Genomic DNA, 24,319 nt, shown 5'->3' with positions numbered 1-24,319 from the left:
GCCAGGGCACGATATGAGCATATTTTGCGGTTCATGCACTTCAATGACAATAAACTCTGTTGTCCTCGTGGAGACCCTGGATACGATCGGCTCTACAAAATTCGGCCCCTTGTAAACAACTTCAACCAACGTTTTGCAGACTTGTTTACTCCCCATCAAATTGTCTGCGTTGATGAGTCCCTGATTAAATTTTCTGGCCGCTTGTCATTCAAACAGTACCTTCCCAGCAAGCGTGCCAGATATGGGGTCAAGATGTATAAGCTCTGTGACAGGGCCACAGGCTATAAATGTAGATTTATGGTTTACGAGGGCAAAGATAGTCACGTAGAGCCGACAAACTGCCCTGACTACATAGGAAGCGCTGGCAAGATAGTGTGGGACTTGGTGTCGCCCTTATTCGGAAAGGGGTACCATTTATATGTGGACAATTATTACACAAGCGTGCCACTTTTTAGTCACCTTTTTGATCATCAGATTGGAGCATGTGGCACCGTGCGACCTAATCGCCGGGGCTTTCCCCAGCGGCTTGTAGATTCCCGTCTTAGGCTGGGGGAGAGAGCCTGCTTGCAGTGTAATAATTTGCTCGCTATGAAGTGGAGGGACAATAAGAATGTTTTCGTTCTCACCTCCCTTCATGCAGACGCGACGGTCCAAATTACTACAGCGACTGGTGTTGTGGAGAAATCCCTCTGTGTCCACGAATATAACCAAAATATGAGAGGGGTGGACCTCAACGACCAGTTGTTGGCGCCGTACCTAGTTGCCCGTAAGGCCAGACGCTGGTACAAAAAAGTGTCTGTTTATTTATTTCAATTGGCTTTGCTGAACGCTCATGTGCTATACAGAGCTTCAGGATGGACTGGATCCTTCCTTAAATTCCAGGAAGAGATCGTCAGAGCCCTTCTGTATCCAGACGGTGCTCCACCTCACCTTCCCCAACCAAATCCAGTAAGCCGGCTGCATGAGAGGCATTTTCCTTATGTCCTCTCGAGTACCCAACGAGCCCCCCAAAGAAGATGTCGTTTCTGTAGCAAGCGCGGATTTAGGTGTGACACCCGGTATTATTGTCCCTCCTGTCCTGACAATCCTGGTCTGTGCATTGGTGAATGTTTTGAGCGCTACCATTACACTAGTTGAGTATTAGTGTAGGGTACAGCATTGCACAGACTAGGACACACTTTCACAGGGTCTCCCAAGATGCCATCACATTTTGAGAGACCCAAACCTGGTACCAGTTACAAAAAAGTTAAAGTTACTAAAAAAAGTGTAAAAAAAATAAAATAAAAAAAAACAAAAATAGTTGTTGTTTTATTGTTCTCTCTCTCTCTCTCTATTCTCTCTCTATTGTTCTGCTCTTTTTTACTGTATTCTATTCTGCAATGTTTTATTATTGTTATGATTTACCATGTTTGCTTTTCAGATATGCAAATTTTTTATACTTTACTGTTTACTGTGTTTTGTTGGTAACCATTTTTTTTGTTTTCAGGTACGCTATTCAGCTGCAGAGCGGATTTATTTATCTTGACAGCAACAGCGTTTGCTCCCACGATATATAAAGCCGTGACTCCAGCGCTGTCGGAGGTGATTTCACCACCACAGTTACATACTTCAGCATATATGCCGAAGCGTGGGGGCAGCAGTGGGTGGAGGAGCGATTTGCTCCTGCCTTTTGCGAGAGGATGCCCCCATGCTTTGGCATATATATACGGTATGCCCATCATTAGAAGTGGATGGAGGAAGGGAGGTATTCTAATGGTGGGCATACCCACCGATCAATATCTTTTTTTCGTTCAGCGCACAGGCTGCATGAAAATTAAGTTTACAATATATGCCCAACAAGGACCAGCAACATACTGGTATGTTGCTGGACTTTGAGTGGTTATACCAAAATGATGCCTGCAGGTTTAGGTATCATCTTGGTATCATTCTTTTCAGCCAGCGGTCGGCTTTCATGTAAAAGCAATCCTAGCGGCTAATTAGCCTCTAGACTGCTTTTACAAGCAGTGGGAGGGAATCCCCCCCCCCCCCCCACCGTCTTCCATGTTTTTCTCTGGCTCTCCTGTCCCAACAGGGAACCTGAGAATGCAGCCGGTGATTCAGCCAGCTGACCATAGAGGTGATCAGAGACCAGAGTGGCTCCAAACATCTCTATGGCCTAAGAAACCGGAAGCTACGAGCATTTCATGACTTAGATTTCGCCGGATGTAAACAGGGCAATTGGGAAAGCATTTTATCACACCGATCTTGGTGTGGTCAGATGCTTTGAGGGCAGAGGAGAGATCTAGGGTCTAATAGACCCCAGTTTTTTTCAAAAAAGAGTACCTGTCACTACCAATTGCTATCATAGGGGATATTTACATTCCCTGAGATAACAATAAAAATGATTAAAAAAAATTAAAATGAAAGGAACGGTTTAAAAATAAGATAAAAAAGCAAAAAAATCATAAAGAAAAAAAAAAAAAAAAGCACCCCTGTCCCCCCCTGCTCTCGCGCAAAGGCGAACGCAAGCGTCGGTCTGGCGTCAAATGTAAACAGCAATTGCACCATGCATGTGACGTGTCACCGCGATCGTCAGATCGAGGGCAGTAGTTTTAGCAGTAGACCTCCTCTGTAAATCTAAAGTGGTAACCTGTAAAGGCTTTTAAAGGCTTTTAAAAATGTATTTAGTTTGTCGCCACTGCACGTTTGTGCGCAATTTTAAAGCATGTCATGTTTGGTGTCCATATACTCGGCCCAAGATCACCTTTTTTATTTAATCAAACATTTGGGCAATATAGTGTGTTTTAGTGCATTAAAATGTAAAAAAGTGTGTTTTTTCCCAAAAAAATGCGTTTGCAAAATCGCTGTGCAAATACTGTGGAAAAAAAAAAAATTAAACACCCACCATTTTAATCTGCAGGGCATTTGCTTTAAAAAAAAATATATAATGTTTGGGGGTTCAAAGTAATTTTCTTGCAAAAAAAATGTATTTTTTCATGTAAACAAAAAGTGTCAGAAAGGGCTTTGACTTCATGTGGTTAGAAGAGTGGGTGATGTGTGACATAAGCTTCTAAATGTTGTGCATAAAATGCCAGGACAGTTCAACTCCCACCAAATGACCCCATTTTGGAAATTAGACACCCCAAGCTATTTGATGAAAGGCATGTAGAGTCCATGGAATATTTTATATTGTGACACAAGTTGCGGGAAAAAGACACTTTTTTTTTTTTTTTTTTTTGCACAAAGTTGTCACTAAATGATATATTGCTCAAACATGCCATGGAAATATGTGAAATTACACCCCAAAATACATTCTGTTGCTTTTCCTGAGTACGGGGATACCACATGTGTGAGACTTTTTGGGAGCCTAGCCGCGTACGGGACCCCGAAAACCAAGCACCGCCTTCAGGCTTTCTAAGGGCGTAAATTTTTGATTTCACTCTTCACTGCCTATCACAGTTTCGGAGGCCATGGAATGCCCAGGTGGCACAAACCCCCCCCCCCCCCCCCCCAAATGACCCCATTTTGGAAAGTAGACACCCCGAGCTATTTGCTGAGAGGTATAGTGAGTATTTTGCAGACCTCGCTTTTTGTCACAAAGTTTTGAAAAAAGAAAAAAAAAAATGTTTTTCTTGTCTTCCTTAATTTTCAAAAACAAATGAGAGCTGCAAAATACTCACCATGCCTCTCAGCAAATAGCTTGGGGTGTCTACTTTCCAAAATGGGGTCATTTGGGGGGGTTTTGTGCTATCTTGGCATTTTATGGCCTTCGAAACTGTGATAGGTAGTGAGGAGTGAATCAAAAATTTACGCCCTTAGCAATCCTGAAGGTGGTGCTTGGTTTTCGGGGCCCCGTACACGGCTAGGCTCCCAAAAAGTCCCACATGTGGTATCCCCATACTCAGGAGAAGCAGCTAAATGTATTTTGGGGTGTAATTCCACATATGCCCATGGCTTGTGTGAGCAATATATCATTTAGTGACAACTTTGTGCAAAAAAAAAAAATTGGTCACTTTCCCGCAACTTGTGTCAAAATATAAAATATTCCATGGACTCAACATGCCTCTCAGCAAATAGCTTGGGGTGTCTACTTTCCAAAATGGGGTCATTTGGGGGGGGTTTGTGCCCTCTTGGCATTTTATGGCCTATAAAACTGTGATAGGTAGTGAAATCAAAAATGCATGCCCTTAGAAATCCTGAAGGCGGTAATTGGTTTTCGGGGCCCCGTACGCGGCTAGGCTCCCAAAAAGTCCCACACATGTGGTATCCCCATACTCAGGAGAAGCAGCTAAATGTATTTTGGCGTGCAATTCCACATAGGCCCATGGCCTGTGTGAGCAATATATCATTTAGTAACAACTTTTTGTAAATTTCTTTTTTTTTTTGTCATTATTCAATCACTTGGGACAAAAAAAATTAATATTCAATGGGCTCAACATGCCTCTCAGCAATTTCCTTGGGGTGTCTACTTTCCAAAATGGGGTAATTTGTGGGGGTTTTGTACTGCCCTGCCATTTTAGCTCCTCAAGAAATGACATAGGCAGTCATAAATTAAAGGCTGTGTAAATTCCAGAAAATGTACCCTAGTTTGTAGGCGCTATAACTTTTGCGCAAACCAATAAATATACACTTATTGACATTTTTTTTACCAAAGACATGTGGCCGAATACATTTTGGCCTAAATGTATGACTAAAAATGAGTTTATTGGATTTTTTTTATAACAAAAAGTAGAAAATATCATTTTTTTTCAAAATTTTCGGTCTTTTTCCGTTTATAGCGCAAAAAATAAAAACGGCAGAGGTGATCAAATACCATCAAAAGAAAGCTCTATTTGTGGGAAGAAAAGGACACAAATTTCGTTTGGGTACAGCATTGCATGACCGCGCAATTAGCAGTTAAAGCGACGCAGTGCCAAATTGTAAAAAGTGCTCTGGTCAGGAAGGGGGTAAATCCTTCCGGGGCTGAAGTGGTTAATGCATTCCTTGCATTAAGGTGAAAATGTTTAGGAATCAGCATCCCCCCTCCCTTTACTTACCTGAGCCCTCGATCCAACGCTGTGCACGTCTTCAGTTCTTCACTCCCCTCACTCAGGGTTTTGCTGGCTTTGCTTTCCCAGTGCGGTCAATCAAAGCCAGTGACGAAGGAGTCGGAGTCGGGTCCGAGTCCCGCTGTCTGTGTCAATGCAGCAGCAGGGCTCGGGAGCGAGCATACATGCGTGCCCCCATGGGAAGCGGCTTCCCATTGGGTGCACTGGACAGAGAGGAGGGGCCAGGAGCTACGGGCACAGAGTAGGTAAGTATAAACATGTTTTTAGTTGTTTTTTTTTTAACTTTACAATCGCTTTAATTGTTTGACGTTTTATTGTAGGGGCAGGTTCAGAGATAATCCGGGGTCAAATAGACGGGAACTTTTTCCATTCTCTGATTTGTAGTGTGCATGTGTCCAAGTTAATTATGGGTGAGAGTTACCCTGCTGGACATTATTAATCTTGTGGGGCATTTTGTTTTTGTTGGCACATAGCATTATTCAATATTGCATAATTATAAGTGGTTGTAATAAATGTTTTAATGCTTTCGATTGCGCACTACTGACTTTTGTGGCTTAATTTGTTAAGGTCTTTTTGCCTGCTTGTTCAGTTTTCTGGGACTGGTATTACTTAAATATAAAATTGCTTTTCAATGTTCCGTAGTCTTCTATCTATTCGCCAAGGGTAGATTTGAAGCAAACACTTTTAAAGCATTGTATAACTTCTAGTTGTACTGAGAGAAGCCATTGTTTACAAAACTCGCTGGGTCATCACAACAGTGACATCACTTTTTAGACCCATTCGGTTAAAGAGAGCTGCAAAGCAAGCTTTGTATACTTAAAGCTGGCCTTACACCTGTAAAATTGTGTCAGAAAATTGTCAGAATGTTTGATCCAAAAGTTAAAGGGGATGAGTTGACAATTTGTTTCGACCGTAAGTAAGCAAAAATTCCAAAAATAAGGATGGGATGGGGACAACATTCTTATAATTTAAGGTTGCTCCCAGCCAAGTAAATCCTAATTGGTCATAGGTGCATGCACTTGTCAAAGCTAATTCATAATAGAACAAAACATTGACATAGTACTTGAATGAAAAGTTGTTCAAAATTATCCGGGTCTATAAAAGCACCATGAAATGGTTGGATAAGTGATTTATATGCTTTCTTGCCTGAACATTCAAATTAAATTCTGCAGTGCAGCTTCTTTCATACTGCAGCGCTTCTAAAATGCATTATTAAAAAAAATTATTTAAAAACACATTGCCTTTTATATGCCTTGCATTACTGCCCGTATGCTTGAATCGCTAGTTGAGGACGACGTTGGGTGCCTGCTCCTTATCAACCGTTGTTAAGGACACCAGCGGGTAGCACCACTTGAACCTGAGGGGAGGAGGCTGGGGAAGGCAGAATTGACATCCACCAGGTGGAAGACTGAGCTCTAGTGGTACTAGTGACCACCAAAGGGGAGAGGGGTGGGAGTGGCATTGTTTTACTTACCCGCTGATTGTTCAGGAACCAGCTTCTTTCATACTGCAGCACTTCTAAAACACTGTTTTTAGACACTGCATAATGTGTGTTAACTGCATTGCATTACAGCTCATATGCATTAACACCTGGTTACTAAAGATGGCTGCAACTGCCCACTCCAGCATAAACCGCAGTACAAATGCAGCGCAGCTATGTGAAAAGTCACATAGGATTTAAACGTAAATATTGATGCACTTTTGTCCTGCTGGAAAGGTGCATTCCTGCGCAGTAAAAGCACATCAGTGGGAAAGGGGTCCAACTCATAGTGCTTTGAGAATCCTTTATATAGTTAATGTTAACATTGTATATAAAATAAAATGCTAAAATACACTCACTATCCCTCAGTATTAGGTCTTGGTCACACAGGCGTATTTAAGCGCTCGCCTGTGTCCCTGCACAGGCAGTCCTATTCATGTCAATTGGGACACAGTGGCTGTATGGATACAGCCAATGCTTTCAGATTGACAGCTCTGCAGGCGTGTGTCACCAAATGCAGACAACGTCAGCTGGACAAGAAAAAAAACGAAACTTCTATGCCCAGCTTTAGTCTGTAAAAGTTCTCCTTTATCTAAGTCATGTTATAGCCTGCAGTATTTGCTCATTTTCAACTGGACTTGTTTAGTAATGTTGAAGACATTTCTAGGATGCAGGTATAACTTGCAGTGCCACTCTAAGCTGCGATAAAGATCTCCCTGTCGGTTGCAGTGCAGGGAGCAGGTGCCTGTGCACCATTCAGAGGTGAAGAAGCATCATCGGAGAACAACTCACTGACCCAGTGCATGAATATGTGAATGAATGTGGCCTCAGCCAGTGCCACTTCAGCTACGCCCCCTGACATGTTTCGCCCTGCACATCGGGGCTTGGTCACAGAATGCATGTGTGTGGGAAACATGTCAGGCGTGGCTGCAATGGCTGAGGACAAACTCATTCACATATTCATGCATTTGGTCAGTGAACAGTGCTCCTTTCTTTCTCTGATGACATTTGTAGGATGGTTAGCATCTGCTTGGACACATTTCATGGCATCATGGTGCTGGATTAAGGTAACTAAGTTGACCTTGTGGGTATAAATGTTAGCATAATTCCCCTGTACTCATTTGAACTGATAAAGCCACTTAGAGATGAAATGTCTTCAATATTACTAAGCAAGTCCAGTTGCATATGGCTAACTACTACTAGTGATCAGAAGTTCTCTTCCACTGATCTGACTTTCCTTATCTGAAATTTGACTTCTAAACTTTATACATATTCATGTTTGTTTTGGTTTTTTTTTTGAGTCATTGTCTGTCCATTTTGCATAAAGTACTTACGCACATGTAAGTTGTATCTGACGGAAATCCTGGGGCTTCCATTTTCTGGATGACGTCAAGTGAACCTGTGGGTACCTTTGGAATAGCACACGGGGGACTCAAAGCTCTCAGAAGGATTAATTATTACAGGGACATTCTTTATTTCCTTCTATAACCGCTTCCTGCTGTATTGTCCCTGGGGGGACAAGAGAATATACCAGTCATTGTGTTCCCCTACTCTGCCTGATCTTCTGTGTTTTGACACAGGCTTTGCATACATCTAAAAGGCACAGATGTCTGTGCCTTTTAGATGTGCTCATAAGTTTACATACCCTGGCAGAATTTGATTTCTTGGCCATTTTCCAGAGAACTTTTCTTTCACTCATGCTTAGTGTTTGGCTGAAGCCATTTATTATCAATCACCTGTGTTCTCTTTAAATCATAATGGCAGCAAAAACTACCCAAATGACCCTAATCAAATGTTTACATTCCCCAGTTCTTAATACCGTGTATTGCCCCCTTTAACATCAATGACCGCTTGAAGTCTTTTGTGGATGAGGCTCTTTATCTTCTCAGATGGTAAAACTGCCCATTCCTCTTGGCAAAAAGCCTCCAGTTCCTGTAAATTCTTGGGCTGTCTTGCATGAACTGCATTTTTGAGATCTCCCCAGAGTGGCTCAATGATATTGTGGTCGGGAGACTGAGATGGCCACTCCAGAACCTTCACTTTATTCTGCTGTAGCCAATGACAGGTCGACTTGGTCTTGTGTTTTGGATCATTGTCATGTTGGAATGTCCAAGAACATCCCATACGCAGCTTCCTGGCTGATGAATGCAAATGTTCCTGCAGTATTTTTTGATAACATACTGTATTCATCTTGCCATCAATTTTGACCAAGTTTCCTGCCTCCAAATTGCCTTTGTAGTTCACACATCCCCAAAACATCCTTATCTTTCATCGTAGGCCTTGTTGACTCATCTCCAAATGTAGCGTTTATGGTTGTGGCCAAAATCTCAATTTTGGTCTCATCACTCCAAGTGACTTTGTGCCAGAAGGTTTTGAGGCTTGTCTCCATGCTGTTTGGCGTATTGTAAGCAGGATACTTTACTTTGTAGTAATCGCTTTCTTCTGGCGACTCAACCATGCAGCCCATGTTTCTTCAAGTGCCTCCTTATTGTGCATCTTGAAACAGCCACACCAAATCTTTTCAGAGAGTCCTGTATTTCACCTGAAGTTATTTGTGGGTTTTTCTTTGCATCCTGAACAATTTTCCTGGCATTTGTGGCTGAAATTTTAGTTGGTCTACCCCTCATTTTCCACTTCTTGATTAGAGTTTGAACACTGCTAATTGGCATTCTCAATTCCTTGGATATCTTTTTATATCCCTTTCCTGTTTTATACAGTTCAACTACCTTTTCCTGCAGATCCTTTGAGAATTCTTTTGCTTTCCCCATGACTCAGAATCCAGAAATGTCAGTCCAGCACTGGATGAAAGATGCAAGGGTCTGTCAGGAGTCCAGAAACTCATTGACCTTTTATACACACACACACTAATTACAAGCAAACAGATCACAGGTGAGGATGGGTACCTTTTAATAGCCATTCAAACCCCTTTGTGTCAACTTGTGTGCGTGTTATCAGGCCAAAATCACCAGGATATGTAAACTTTTGATCAGGGTCATTTGGGTAGTTTCTGTTGTGATGATGATTTAACAAGAGTAAACGCAGTTGATTGATAATAAATGGCTTTAGCCAAACACTAACCATGAGTGAAAGAAATGTTTTGTGTTATCATTCATATTCTCTGAAAAATGGCCAAGAAATCATAAATTCTGCCAGGATACGTAAACTTATGAGCACAACTGTATATAAATAGTTTTTCCTTAGAATATCTAAAGTACAATAATGCAATATAATGTAGCAAACTGGTCCTTACATGTAATAGCTGCATTCGTTTTCTCTTCAGTATTTTTTCCCTGCTGAACTGGACAAATTGCGATACATGTGTACCCACCTTTATCGCAAGGATGGCCAACCTATAGTCCAAAAAAAAAATTGCCTGGTATAGTCGGGTCTGGTGCAGATTTTAAGCCCCCCCCAATCCATACCAGACCTTGATCTGAGCATGCAGCTTGGCAGGACAGCAAAAGGGGGGGTAGCGAGGCCCTCCCCCCTCCTGAACCATACCAGGCCATGTGCCCTCAACATGGAGGGGGTGATTCTAGGCACCCCAAAGCACCTTGTCCCCATATTGATGGGGACAAGGGCCTCTTCCCCACAAACCTGGTGGCCGGTGGTTGTGGGGATCTGTGGGTGGGGGGCTTATTGAAATCTGGAAGCCTCCTTTAAAAAGGGGGCCCCCAGATCCCCCAACCCCCTCCCCCCCATGTGAATGAGTATGGGGTATATAGTGCCCCTACCCAAAAAAGTGAGTAAAGACAACACTAGTTTTTGACAAGTCCTTTATTAAAAAAAATTTTAAAATGTCCCCCGGTGTAGATCCATCGTCAATCACGCCGCCCACAGCTACCACTAACCTAAAAAAAAGGAGAAAAAGAAAAATTCCAACCCCGACGGAGACTCCCACCGTCTGCCTGATCCAGTCGCACCCAAATCACATCTGTATCATGCAGGTGCGGCTTTCATCTAACTTTTGAGGGTTTACATTGAGGTCTGTGAACCTCAATTTGCACGAAAGTCGGACCAAAGTAGTGCAGGAACTACTTTGAAGTCAAACAGATATGAACGGTTATCATTGGAAAACATGGAGTGCGACTTTGGGGTCCAAAGTCGCATAACAAGCTGCACAAGTGTGAATGGGGCCTAAATGATCAACTTCTGTTCAGAAGGGGCAGCTCACACTGGTTGAATTTTGATCAGTGTATGGCCAGCTTAAGGGGCCTTTCTTCACTGACACTAGAAGGGTGCACTTCAGTGACCTCTGTGTAAGGGAAAACATTGCATTGAAGACTACAATTTTCATTGTTAGCTTTTTTCCCCTGCAGTTGAAATTTTTATTTTCAATTTATTGCATTATTTTTTTATTATTATTGAAAATAATTTTGTCATAGACCAGCCCTGTGTTTAAAATATGCAATGTATGTCACATTCCTTATTTTATTTTTATTCATTCTTGTATCTGCAATTTATGTCTCACACTAATTTACCATGAGCTATAGATCTGGTAGTTATTGGTAAGGGCTCCTGAAAGTTTTTTCAAGGGTTTCCCCATTTCAAAAAGGTTGAAATAGCAGGTCTTTTTTGTCTCTCAGGTCAAATGGGAAAAAGAAACTAAAGAAGAGGGGACACCAATGACCAAATATTATACCAACTGGAAGAAACTGCGGGAGAAAGAGATTCAACTAGAGATTTCTGGCAAGGAGAGGGTAAGCGTGCATAGGAATACTTATATTGTTATATCAGGTACGGACCATGGAGTATGCTGCACTAATTTTAAGCAAGGGCTTGCATGTATGTATGAATATATCTTGTGCACATACTATAGAGTTGAACTGGCAGCCAAGGCTAAAACAATACTGTAAGGAAGAATGTAGTTGGGTTGATACCTGATCCATAAAAGAAAAAAAGTGTTTTAAATTTGAGTGGCTGTTGGAGGATTTAGTTTTTCCCAAATGGGGGGGCATGAATTTGCTCTGGCTAAAAAATGAGATCTGTATCTTCCCCACCCAACTCACAGTTCCATGGCAGGTGGCACTCCAGTCTTCCTAACTCCCTCAAATGTAGCTGGGCCCCCAACATCATCACATACAATGCATGTTCCTGCACTGTGAGCCGTAACATTGATGATAGGGGTAGGAACATAACCAGAGAAGTAAAGCATCTCTGGGGGATTTGGTTGCAGCTACCAGAAACATTAGAGAGGGAGTAAGGTAAGTAAGCTTTTATATTAAAGCTTTGCCTATATAACCTGTATACATGGAGTGGGAGGAGACCTATATTTATTTATGTGGCCAGTGAAGAGGTGGGGTTTAAATGCGACAACACATTTGTTAATATCATTGGGTACTTAAAGTGTTTAGTAAACTAAGATGTCTTACCTGTACCTACAGGTAAGCTTATAATAAAGCTTACCTGTAGGTACAGTGAATATCTCCTAAATGTGCACCATTTAGGAGATTTTTACTCCAACAGATTACATCACAGCAAATGCAAAGTGTGGTTTGCATTCAGTGTGCCCCAATCATGACTCCAGTGCGCATTCAGGGGGGTGTTGTCATTGCAGCCTAGCCATTCAAATGGTCAGAGAGCACAAACCTGAATGGAAAGCCAGGTAAAAATAGAAGTGCATGCAGCAGTGACGGGGCACCTCTGGAAGGCTCCGCCTAAAAAAGTCTGGTATAATGCCCTAGTATGCGGTGCATGCTAGCACATGTATTATTATTATAATTATACAGGATTTATATAGTGCCAACAGTTTGCGCAGCGCTTTACAAAATGAAGGCAGACATTACAGGTACAATACAATTTGGCACAAGAGGAATCCTAGAGCCTTGCTCGTTATGCTATTAAGCTGTGGGAGGCCTGGTTATTTTCTTTTCTTTTTTTCTACAGGTTTACTACCGCATTAACCACTTCAGCCCCGGAAGGATTTGCCCCCTTCCTGACCAGGCCATTTTTTGCAATACGGCACTGCGTCGCTTTAACTGACAATTGCACGGTCGTGCGATGTTGTACCCAAACAAAATGTATGTCCTTTTTTCCCCCACAAATAGAGCTTTCTTTTGGTGGTATTGGTGGTATTTGATCACCTCTGCAGTTTTTATTTTTTGCGCTATAAACAAAAAAAAAAAAAAGTGAAAATTTTGGAAAAAACACAATATTTTGTACTTTTTGCTATAATAAATATCCAAAACCCCCCCCCCAAAAAAAACAAAAAAAAAAACAAATTTCTTCAGTTTTAGCCGATTATGTATCCTTCTACATATTTTTGGTAAAAAAAAACGCAATAAGCGTATATTGATTGGTTTGCGCAAAAGTTATAGAGTCTACAAAATAGGAAATTATTTTTATTATTTTTATTTTTTTTTTTTACTAGTAATGGTGGTGATCTGCGATTTTTATCGGGTCTGAGACATTGCGGTGGACAAATCATACACTTTCAACACTTTTGGGACCATTGACATTTATACAGGGATCAGTGCTATAAATAGCCACTGATTACTCTATAAATGTCACTAGCAGGGAAGAGGTTAACACTAGGGGGCGATCAAGGGGTCAAATGTGTTCCCTAGGTGTGTTCTAACTGTAGGGGGAATGTGGCTGACTAGAGGAGGAGAGAGATTGTTGTTCCTACTTGGTAGGAACACATGATCTGTCTCCTTTCCCCTAACTGAACCGGGATTTGTGTGTTCACACACAAATCCCGGTTCTCGCTCTGTCATGAGCGATCGCGGGTGCCCGGCGGTCATCGCGCCCGCCGGGCACGAGCTTCGGCTCCGGGCACACTCTCCTGCTACAGCGTCCTAAAAAAACGACGTACTGTTACAACGGCTCGTGCAGCTGTGCCAACCTGCTGCAGTATAATGCCCCGTACACACGAAATCCCGACCGTGTGTAGGCTCCATCACACATTTTCCATCGGATTTTCCGACACACAAAGTTTGAGAGCAGGCTATAAAATTTTCCGACAACAAAATCCGTCGGAAATTCTGATCTTGTGTACACAAATCCGACGGACAAAGTGCCACGCATGCTCAGAATAAATAAAGAGATGAAAGCTATTGGCCACTGTCCCGTTTATAGTCCCGACGTACGTGTTTTACGTCACCGCGTTTAGAACGATCGGATTTTCCGACAACTTTGTGTGACCATGTGTATGCAAGACAAGTTTGAGCCAACATCCGTCGGAAAAAATCCTAGGATTTTGTTGTCGGAATGTCCGAACAAAGTCCGACCGTGTGTACGGGGCATAAGTGTGTCGGCTGGTCGGGAAGGGGTTAAAATAGTAAATTTTCGCTTAGATCAAAAAAAAAAAAAATATATATATATAGTTGCTCATACAAAACCCTGATACTGGATTAATAAACCTATAAATTATACAATGCAGCACTTAATACAAATATGTTAAAATATAAATCTCAAAAACCATCATAATAAACCTATAGTTCAACACATACAGTATACAGGTATATATAAATGTGCACAACTTCAAGTGATATAATCAGTGGCCACTAGCAACATATGTGCAAAAAGATCAAGTTCATGAATGCTACTAGTCCATACACTGAACAATCAACATCCATTTATAATTGGTGCCATCAGTGAATCTTGCATGAAGTGCTGAAACGTGATTGAAGGATGGAAAATCATGCAGGGCTCAATACAAGGAACATCCAAGCAGTGTTGCAAGCGATATCCACACACTTCATTCCAGTCCGCTTATCAGAATGAATTGACCATCTCAATGAGTAGGAGTAAATCACTTACTGCTCAAAAGGAAAACATACTAATAAAGGTAAAAGAAGATACCTTTACACCCCATTCACACTGAATTTGGCTTTCAAAGCCGCTGGTCAGTGCGATCACATGTGTGGTTTGCCGACATCTGTGCGACTTAATGCACGTATCTATGCAAGTCGCACATGAAATTGCCAAAAGTAGTGCAGGAACCTTTTTCAATTCGTCCCACCGATTTGAACGGTTTCCTAGGCACAAATAGTGTGCGACTTGTCCAAATCGCATGACAAGTGGCGCCGTTGTGAAAGGGAACTAAGTGTAGTTTTTAAATAGGAAAGCGCAAATGTCATACTCGCCTAGGCTCAAAATGCGGAACTGCTATTTTGCAGCACAAAAAATCTTTTTAAATAAGAAAAATAAATGAAATCAATATCCAAATGTGGGAGGGGGAAGGTGGCAAGATAAAAGTAAAGTTATTTTAGGGTGAAGGTCCGCTTTAAAGTACATTTTAACCCAGAAACTAAAACCTCAAAAGTTTTTTTTTTTTTTTCTTTTAATCTCTTGAAATTTGCAGTTATTGAAAATATTTCTGGTAATTCTGCCATGAAGGTTTAGACTTGGTTTTGAAATGACCCACTCACAGGCTTCCCTGGTGGAGACTACATGTGGCTGACACACTTTGTGCAGGTATGGTCCACCATTATCACATCAGGAAGCCAGTCCTGTGCAGTGATGTGGAGCTGACATTGGAGTGTGTACATGTAGATATGAAATACAAAAATATTGACCAAAAAAAAGTGATGATGGTATCCATTTAAAAAAGAAAAAGGCAATTGTTTGATGCACATTTTTAGCAAAAAGAATGTCATCCAGGTAGGATTTAGATCTACTTTAATTAAACTAATTTAATCTCAGATTGTCTTTGCTGTCATTTAAGCCCCTTTTATACGAGTGGTCCGATAGATCTACCTGCCAGTTTTTCAGGCTGACCTGATCAGAAGCTCCATTGAATGTGTGGATGGGGGAATTGAGTCAGAAAAAACTATAATCTATGGGCTGATTTAGGGGAGTACCAGACATGCATTGTAGGGGCTGTCAGTGTTTTGTTTTTTTCCTGCTGATTTGGATTTGTTAGGCGGAATCGAGTAGTTTGGGGTTTGCACAAATGTCTTTGTGGGTTTGTGGCTGCACGTCATTCTCAAGGCTTGCCTGGGGCTCCTGTACGACTGTGTCATGGGATTTAAATTCTTATTTACACAATGCTAATCCATTGCAGGAGCCAATGGCTCAAGGGATTAAAGGAGTATAAACCCTGGCTGTTGGTGTACCTTGTGTAACCAGGAGGAGGCAGTATGCTTCTCTCTATTCTCATCCCAGGACCGATGAGCAGTGATCATAGAAACGTTTGTGTAGAAGTTTTTGTTATGTGCAAACTGAGATTTAAAAAATGGTAGTAGGCAGTATTAGCATCTAATAAACTGTAATATCCAGCATGCAATTAGGTTAATTTCCTTAGGCTCTATGGGTCAGATCAGCTCCAAGCAGGTGATTGCGCATCTGCCTATTCAATTTATAGACAAGTGAGTCAACTCTTTACAGTAGAATTGTGGAAGGTGAAGCAAAGGCTTGTCATGAAGCCATTGGTGGAACCTCAAGAGAAATGTATGGCAAATGCATTTTAGGAAAAGGAAAGAGGTTCAGCTCACATCAGTTCCCTTAGATTCACCAGAACAAGATCTAGAGAGAAATGTCACCAGGACTGGATCTGAAATGTCCCAGCGTCATACATGGAGACACACAGCAGTGTTAAATCTGGCATGAAATGTCATGGAGAAATCAATACAAATTGAAGTTTACCTTTAACTGCCATAACCAGCAGTGTAGGAGGAGAATTGGGGGTTGTTCATAACCTTTAAATGACGGCATGGCTATTACAATGTTTGTATATTGTATAGCAGTTTTACCAAAACTAGGATTTCCTTTGTAGTTGCTTTGATATCCATTGCTTTTTAGTATGGTGATTTTTTTTTTTTTTTTTTGATATTCAGACTTAAAGAGGATGATGACAGAATGTCCATATTGAATATGTAAACTAATGAAAACTTTACTAAATAGGATTACCAGTTTGTAGTTTTGTGCTGTATGTGCTGCCTAGTGATGGAGAATATATCACATGGGAAACACATTGCTTCATCAGCTGTCAGCGCACACTATGATAGCAAGTGCTGGTGTCACCTGTGCCCTTCCTGTCTCTCTGCATTGACATTCCCCAGCAGATACAGTGGGGAGCATGCTGGGCTGACTGTGTGGGTGCTGTATGTGCTCTGCAAGAAGAACGGAAACATGTGAGCGCAAAACAAGTCTATTAATAAAACTCTGTGCATCCTCCATTTACATTTTGCCTATACTGTGATAAAAGAGACAGTGCTGAAACAGGTGGAGTGTGTGTGAAGGAGGGGGAATTTGTAATTTTCTTATTTTCTTTTCTTCTTTTTTTTTTTTTTTTTTCTTTTATATTTAAAGCGGGGGTCCACCTATCTATTTTTTTTTTTTTTTTTTTTTTTGGAGTTCATTCACAAACTTTTCTTCTCATGATTATCTACTCACATGTTCTGTGTAATAAGTCCGCCTGTGTCCGATTTCGTTGTAAAGAATAACTTATAAAATTCACTGAAGGCGGTTTCCATCTTCATTGTGGGCATTTGAAGCCCACAAGCATGTATTTCCTGGGTGCGGTGAATGCTGTGCTCCCAGCATTCACCGAGATGTTGTGATGATGCTGTTGCACAATGCATGCTGGGAAGCCTGAGACTAGCTCCCAGGGGACTGTGGGAGGTCTGGGAGAGGCTAAAAACACGCCTACTCCCATGGGAGGAAAACCAGGATATGCTAAGAAGATTAGAAAAAAAAAGGTAATTACGGCGATTTAAATTTTTTTACACAGCATGTCAGCATCTAGGCAAGGAAGAGAATGCATAGAGATAATGTTCAAAATTTGGGTGGAACCCCGCTTTAAGTCTTCGGTTTGTTTTCTCACTAAGACCCCTTTCACACTGAGGCAGTTTTCAGGCGTTTTAGTGCTAGAAATAGCGCCTGAAAACTGCCTCACATTCATTGCAATGTGCTTTCACACCCTGGCGGTATGCTTGCGGGACGTTAGAAAAAGTCCTGCAAGCAGCATCTTTGGGGTGGTTTGGGAGCGCTGCATACAGCACTCCCAAAACTCCCCTTGCCCATTGCAATGAATAGCGCTTCGGAAGCGCCGCAACATAGGAGTTTTTAATCCCTTTTTTGGGGCTGAAATCGCCCCGCTATTGCCTGAAAAGCAGCACTTTACCGCAAACGCATGGGTGGCCCCAGTGTAAAAGGGCTCTAACACTTTGTCCACTGGGTTCGGTTCAGTAGCTGTTAGATATGGTTATATAGAACATGAGCAAAGCACTGTCTTTAAACTAAACCTTGATTACCATGATCAGGTCATAGGTGGCTTCTAACCATAAGAGATCTCATTTACATCAAAACAAATGTGTTAAACCTCAACCCCAGGATCAAGTCCCTTTCCCCAAACATTGTACCTCTTAATACAGACACTAGATCTGCATATAAGTTACCAGTTCTTTAATTCTATCGCTATAAAAATAATTGCATAGTAATCTGTAATCTCCTAAACATCTAGGGTGGCAGGAGGATGGTTAGGTCTGCTGCCATTCATCATTTCTGGAAACTATATGTCTTGTAATTCCTTGGCCACGCAAGTGTAGTTTATGGGTGGTTTTGTTGGCAATTTCAGGAGGGTACTCTGTTTGTTCACAGCCTATATGCATGCTGCAAGATGACAGCTGTCAGATATTGTCTGCGGGCATTACTGGGCAGGAGTATATGCAAATACATAACTCCTTTTTTTATTTTTACAATAGAAAAATGCATATACTTTTATTGGTGCTCAGCGCAATGTGGGTAACGTGATTATGACACCTCTGTAGTCTCTCTAACTGCAAAGGGGTGTACAAATGACAGTAGAAAGGAAGGAGTAGCCCGGGCCTTACTGTTGTACAGCTGGTAGTAAAACTCCATATAAAGTACTATGGATTTATTATTATTATTCCTGTTGCAGCGGGTAAAATAAGTATTGAACACGTCACCGTTTTTCTAGGTAGATATTAGAGCTGCACGATTCTGGCTAAAATGAGAATCACAATTTTTTTGCTTAGAATAAAGATCATGATTCTCTCACGCCGTAACATCTTTCACATTATACAAAAATATTGGGCTAACTTTACAGTTTTTTTTTTTTTTTTTTTTTTTTTTTTTTAAATTCATTAAAGTTTATTTCTTAAAGAAAACGTTTTGGAAGACCGCTGCGCAAATACAGCATGACCTAAAATATTGCAACAACCATCGCTTTATTCTCTATGGTTTCTGCTAAAAATATATATATAATGTTTGGGGGTGGGGGTTCCAAGTAATTTTCTAGCAAAAAATCCAGATTTTAACTTGTAAACAACAAGTGTCAGAAAAAGGTTTAGGGCCAGTTCACACCATAGAAATGCATTCCAGATGCCTTTCTGCATGCTTGTTTTTTTATGCGGTTTTGATGCAGTCCGGTGCATTTGTCCCCTTCTTTTTTCTTAACCTTAAATAAGTACATGTGTGTTTCAGTGCATTTTTGATGCATTTAGGTGTGTTCCAGTGAGTTTTTGGTGCGTTTTACAGCGTTCCAGTACAGGAAAAATGCAGCATGTTCTACTTTTTTTTTTCTGGAACAGGAACGCACTGGAACTGCAGGCACTGGTGTGAACTATGACATTGAACACCATATAACTTACTTTCCATGCATTTTTGATGCAGTAAAAAAAGCACACTGGACTGCATGTGGTGTGAACTAGCCCTTAGTCTTTAAAGCAGACCTTCAGTCATTTTTTCATCTATTAAATCTTGTGCCCTTGTTGTTTTAACTTTGGATTGTAAAGCATTTTTTTTCTGCCAGTAAATACCTTATACAGCCCACTTCTTGTTTTCTCGTCTGCTAATTAGCCTAGGCTTATGACATCATGCACAGCTCTATCTCTCGCTCTCGTGAGAAATTGCCAGGAAGGGAGGGGGGATGAGTCATAAGAGGGCCAATGAGAGCTGCAGAGCTGGGAGTGTGCCTCTGTGTAAATTCAGGAAGTGAACAGGCAGCAGCTTCAGCTGCCCACAGGTAAAATGGATGCAGCCAGACTCAGTGGAGGAAGATTTCTGCAGCATATTTGGCAAGTACAGAATCGCAGTATATATAAAATAATATGGAAAGTCGTTGGAGGGAAGCTTCAGAATGGCAAAGATGTTTTTGTTACAAATTATGTGAGCAGACTGCAGTTCCTCTTTAAGTGGTTAAACTGACCGAAGTTAATTCCTTTGATCTAAAAGAACTATATGTTACAATGTTTATCTTTATCCCTGCCGATGTTGTGATAAAACTTGGCAGGCTGCCTGGATTTTTTAATTTTTTTGTCAGCTGTCAGAAGTGAGCAGAGAACTCTCAGAACTTGTTACATAGAGTTGGGAAAAAGCTATTTTAAGATCCTGAGGAGAGTTGAATTGTGATCTTGATTCTTTAACGATTAATCGTGCAGCTCTAGTAAATATATAGTTCTAAGTCCTGGTTCACATTGGCACGATTTGACGTGTCAAATTGGCGGCAGTTGCCGGCAATGGCACCGTCCTAATCGGTGCGACGCTGCATTTGCGGCGCCGCGCCGATTTCAAAAAGTAGTTTCTGTACTACTTTTTGCGATTTCGTGCTGCGATTTACATCGACATCTGTGCAGAAACCTGCACAGATGTCTCTGAAATCGCCCCCGAAATCAGGACTGACATGCAGGAGTAAAATCGTGCGATCTGAAATCACATGGCTTCATTTCCACAGCTCAGTGTGAACCTGAGATAAAGGTGCTATTGACACGAAAATTTCCCCAAATGTCGGTAACAACCCATGCAATCCATACATACAAAGAAACCAAAGCAAATAAGTTCAGAAATTATGTGTAATAAAATTGAATGACAAAGGGAAAAAGTATTGAACGACAGAAGAAAGGGAGGTACACAAAAGCATAGAAAACCAAGACACCAGCTGAAATCTGTCAATAATTAGAAAGCAACCCTGCCCCTTTTCAGTGCAAATTAATATCAGCTGGTTCAGTCTCAACTGATGGCCTAAAAAAGGTGTCTCATTACCAAAGTGTCACACATGAAACATCTCATGATGGGTAAAGGCAGAGAGCTTTCTCAAAACATACTGATGACATTGGTTACATTAGGATTTATAAACTTCTGAATGTTCCAGTGAGCACTGTTGGGGCCATAATCTGGAAGTGGAAAGAGCAAAATTTCACCATAAACCGGCCACGAGCAGGTGCTCCTCGCAATACTTCTGACAGAGGAGTCAAAAGAATTCTCAGAAGAGTAGAGCAAGGGACCACTTGTGGAGAGCTTCAGAAAGACCTGGAATTAGCAAGTACACTTGTTTCAAAGAAAACAAAGCCTTGTATACAAGCGCTTTGATTTTCAGAGTTTATCTGAGTTTACTACCGCTTTAAGAGCTCACTGAATTTCTGGCAATTCAATCAGTATTTTTCAGTTCTTTCAACGAGAGATATATGCATGTGTTCTAGGGATTTATTCAATTTTTAGGCCCCATTTACACTTGCGAATGGGGCTATCAGCAACTAGGTGTTGGGAGACCCATTGGGGGTTCCCAGTTATTAGCTGTGGGCAGGAATTCCCACTGAAAGCATTACAAATCTGACAGCTCCTGCGGCTATTCACAGCTGTTTTCATGTATCCATCCAAGCAGTGATTACCTGTGAATGATTGGCCCTGGATGCAGACATTCTGTGTCCAGGGCCAACTATTTGTAGGTATTTACTGCATGAGCGATTACATGCAAGCAGCCACAAATACAGTGTTCCACAAAAGTGAGTACATCCCTCACATTTTTGTAAATATTTTATTATATAATTTCATATGACAACACTGAAGAAATTACACTTTGCTACAATGTAAAATGAGGTGCCATGTTGAACTTCCAGTGACCAGTATGAGTGAGTGAGAGCGATAACACCAAATTTAACACACCTGCTCCCCGTTCACACCTGAGACCTTGTAACACTAACGAGTCACATGACACTGGGGAGAGAAAATGGATAATTGGTCCCAATTTGGACATTGTCACTTAGGGGTGTACTCACTTTTGTTGCCAGTGGTTTAGACATTAATGGCTGTGTGTTGAGTTATTTTGAGGGGACAACTAATTTACAATGTTATACAATTTAGACTCACTACTTTACATTGTAGCAAAGTGTCATTTGTTCAGTGTTCTCACATGTGAGGGGTGTACTCACTTTTGTGAGATACTATAGCTGCAGGAACTGTCAGCCTCTCACTCCTTTCAGTTTCCCGCCCACAGCTAATTGCTGGGAACCCCCTCTGGGTCTCCTGCATCTGGTCACTAATTTACACAAATGTAAATGGGGCCTAAAAATGAATCAAAGTGATATTAAACCCAAAACCAAAAATGTAACATATTGCAGCTTACCAATCTGTAGATGTGGTGGCTGCATTTGTTTTCTTTTTTTTAGTCTTTTTTTCCTTCTGTTTTGACCTGCTAATCTGACCAGTAACACACCTCCTGTAATTGGAGTGCCTCCACTCTGGATGAAGGAACACGGGGGCATGTTTAGACAGCAGCATTATTAATCTGGGGGAGGGGAGTGTTAGATGGACCAGCAGGTTTAGATAACCCTAAACAAACTGCAGCCAACTCCAGCTAACTCCAGCTCAAACTGCTGTTACACAAGCAGATATAGCAACGTTTTTTTTTTTTTTCTTTTTTTTCTTTTTGGATAAAGGTTTTACATAAATGAATAAACATTGATCATTGTAAGCACCCCTGTCAGTGGTAAATGGTTCACACTGGTGTGATTTGTTGTGTGTGGTTTAACAGTTCAAATTCGCACCCCATTGCTGGCAATGTAACCTTTCAAATTGTTACGAATCCGAAAAATGTTCCTGCACTACTTTTTTGGGATTTAATTGCCACTTGCATAGACTTCTGTTAAACGAATGAATTTGGAGGTGCTAATTGCACTGATCTGCGGCTCTGAAATTGCGCTGAAGTAGCTCAATTTCAGAGCCGCACTGGTGTGAACCAGGACTTAACTGCTACATTTGTAGGAGAGCTTGCTTTGTTCAAAAACTACAGACTTACTCACTAGATCACCAGATGAAAATAAAGGAAAGAAAGACTAAAAAAGAAAATAAATGCAGCTTTTGCATATAGAAATTGGTAAACTGCAATATAACAAATAGTTGCTTTTGGGTTTAATACCACTTTAGCTCCCTGAAATACATGCATACATTATTGCTCTCGTTGCAAGTACTGAAATATACTGGTTGAACTGCCAGAAAGTGGGAATGGGTCATTTAAATGTGTCCAGATGCACACTTTATTGCATTAAAAATACTTCAAGGAGGACCTGTGAGGTTTCAGATTGTCAGTGAATACTAGAAAGCATTAATCATAAACCCTAACATTCTGTGCTTAGATATGTGTGCCCTTTGCATCATATGAAGTGGGTATATATTTAGCGAGATAGAGGTGGCTGTATTTGTTGATGCATTTCATGACATCAGAAGACAGCTTAGTATGTACGCGCAGTGAAAAAAATCGCAACGATAATAAATTAGCATTTTAATGTAGTTATTTACCACCTTCATGGCATAGACATTGAGACACACATTCTGGCTGTTTTTCTCTTTATTTTTTTTTTATTTTGAGACTTGTTGACATTTTAAAAGGGTTCACAACTTCTTTCCCGTCATTGTCAATGTGATGTCACTACTCGAAAAGCGCTACAAAGTTGTGAGTCATGAAAACACGGAGTTAATGAAAGCACAAACTCCTGCTTATATTGGGGGCAATTCGTCCGTTCCCTGTAGAACTGCATGTCTGCATAAGCGCAAGTCAGGCTGCTGTAGGTAAATGTGATAGCTGTCTGCTGTGTCTGTACATGTCTGTGCGTAGGTGTGTGTGTGTGTGTGTGTGTGTGTGTGTGTGTGTGTGTGTGTGTGTGTGTGTGTGTGAGAGAGCTTTCGGCTCTCATCAGTGCTAATAATTACAGCGCTAAGCATTTTTCCTGGAGCTTCTAACAGCCTCTAATGATGCCGCTGTGGAAGGGTGGCAGCAGTCGTTAGCTCCTTCATTAGGAGCAGCAGATTAACGAGCAGAGGGCTCAGCTACTTCAATAATAGAAAGAAAAAAAAAAAAAAATAGAGGAAATAAAAGATGCTGGCTTGGGAGTCTCTTGTGAGCTTCCTGTTATCTCATTATCGTCTGGTTATTAACGAGGGGTAGGAATGATCTGACAAGGGAGAGGGGGCCGCCACTGATGAATCTCCCATTGTGTTTTAGAGATTACATAATCCAATTCTAAGACTAGCTTTCCGCACCCGGAACATCTAGTTGGATGGGATCAGTGGTTATATCTTTTGTTAGTCATTTTCATGTCTGCCATTTTCATTTTCAGCCCACTACTATGTCTTAAAGTACAACTCTAGTCAAATGGGTTATATGCAGTTCAAATGAATGTGTGAATGTTTTTTACCTGCCAAAATGTTCGTAAGGGCTCTTTCACACAGACGTGTCCGTGTACAGAGCCCGCTCTGCTCAGCGGGGGATCGCTCAGTCGATCCCCGCTGAGCAGGCAGATGACAGGTCCGTCGCTCGGACCTGTCAGAGCGCCGTTTTCACCTTTGGGGGATCGGATGAAGACGGACCATAGAGTCCGTCGCCACCCGATCCGCAGACGGATGGAAAAGTAGGTTTTTCCTCCGTTACACTTTTTTGGATTGGAGTGGGTCGGATGTCAGCGGACATGTGACCGCTGACATCCGACGCTCCATAGAGGTCTATGGAGCGTCCGTTCAGGTCCGCCTAAAAAAAACTGACAGGCGGACCTGAACGGATCGTTCGTGTGAAAGAGGCCTTATTCTGTTCAGCATGTCTTGTGATTGCTGCACCTTTACTACTTTGCACAGCCAG

The 24,319-nt window shown here is 41.4% G+C and overlaps 1 protein-coding gene across 1 annotated transcript in view; it reads left to right on the top strand.

Moving 5' to 3' along the window:
- NOC2L (NOC2 like nucleolar associated transcriptional repressor) overlaps positions 1-24,319 on the top strand; it is a 221,289-nt gene that overhangs the window by 163,566 nt on the left and 33,404 nt on the right. The window contains exon 16 of the mRNA XM_073603046.1: positions 11,094-11,207. Coding sequence (XP_073459147.1) covers positions 11,094-11,207 — 114 coding nt within the window. The remainder of the gene's footprint in view (positions 1-11,093; positions 11,208-24,319) is intronic.

The sequence above is a fragment of the Aquarana catesbeiana genome, linkage group LG10, assembly GCF_042186555.1.
Source record: "Aquarana catesbeiana isolate 2022-GZ linkage group LG10, ASM4218655v1, whole genome shotgun sequence".
In the NCBI taxonomy this organism is placed as follows: domain Eukaryota; kingdom Metazoa; phylum Chordata; class Amphibia; order Anura; family Ranidae; genus Aquarana; species Aquarana catesbeiana.
This window is presented reverse-complemented; position numbering and strand designations above follow the sequence as displayed.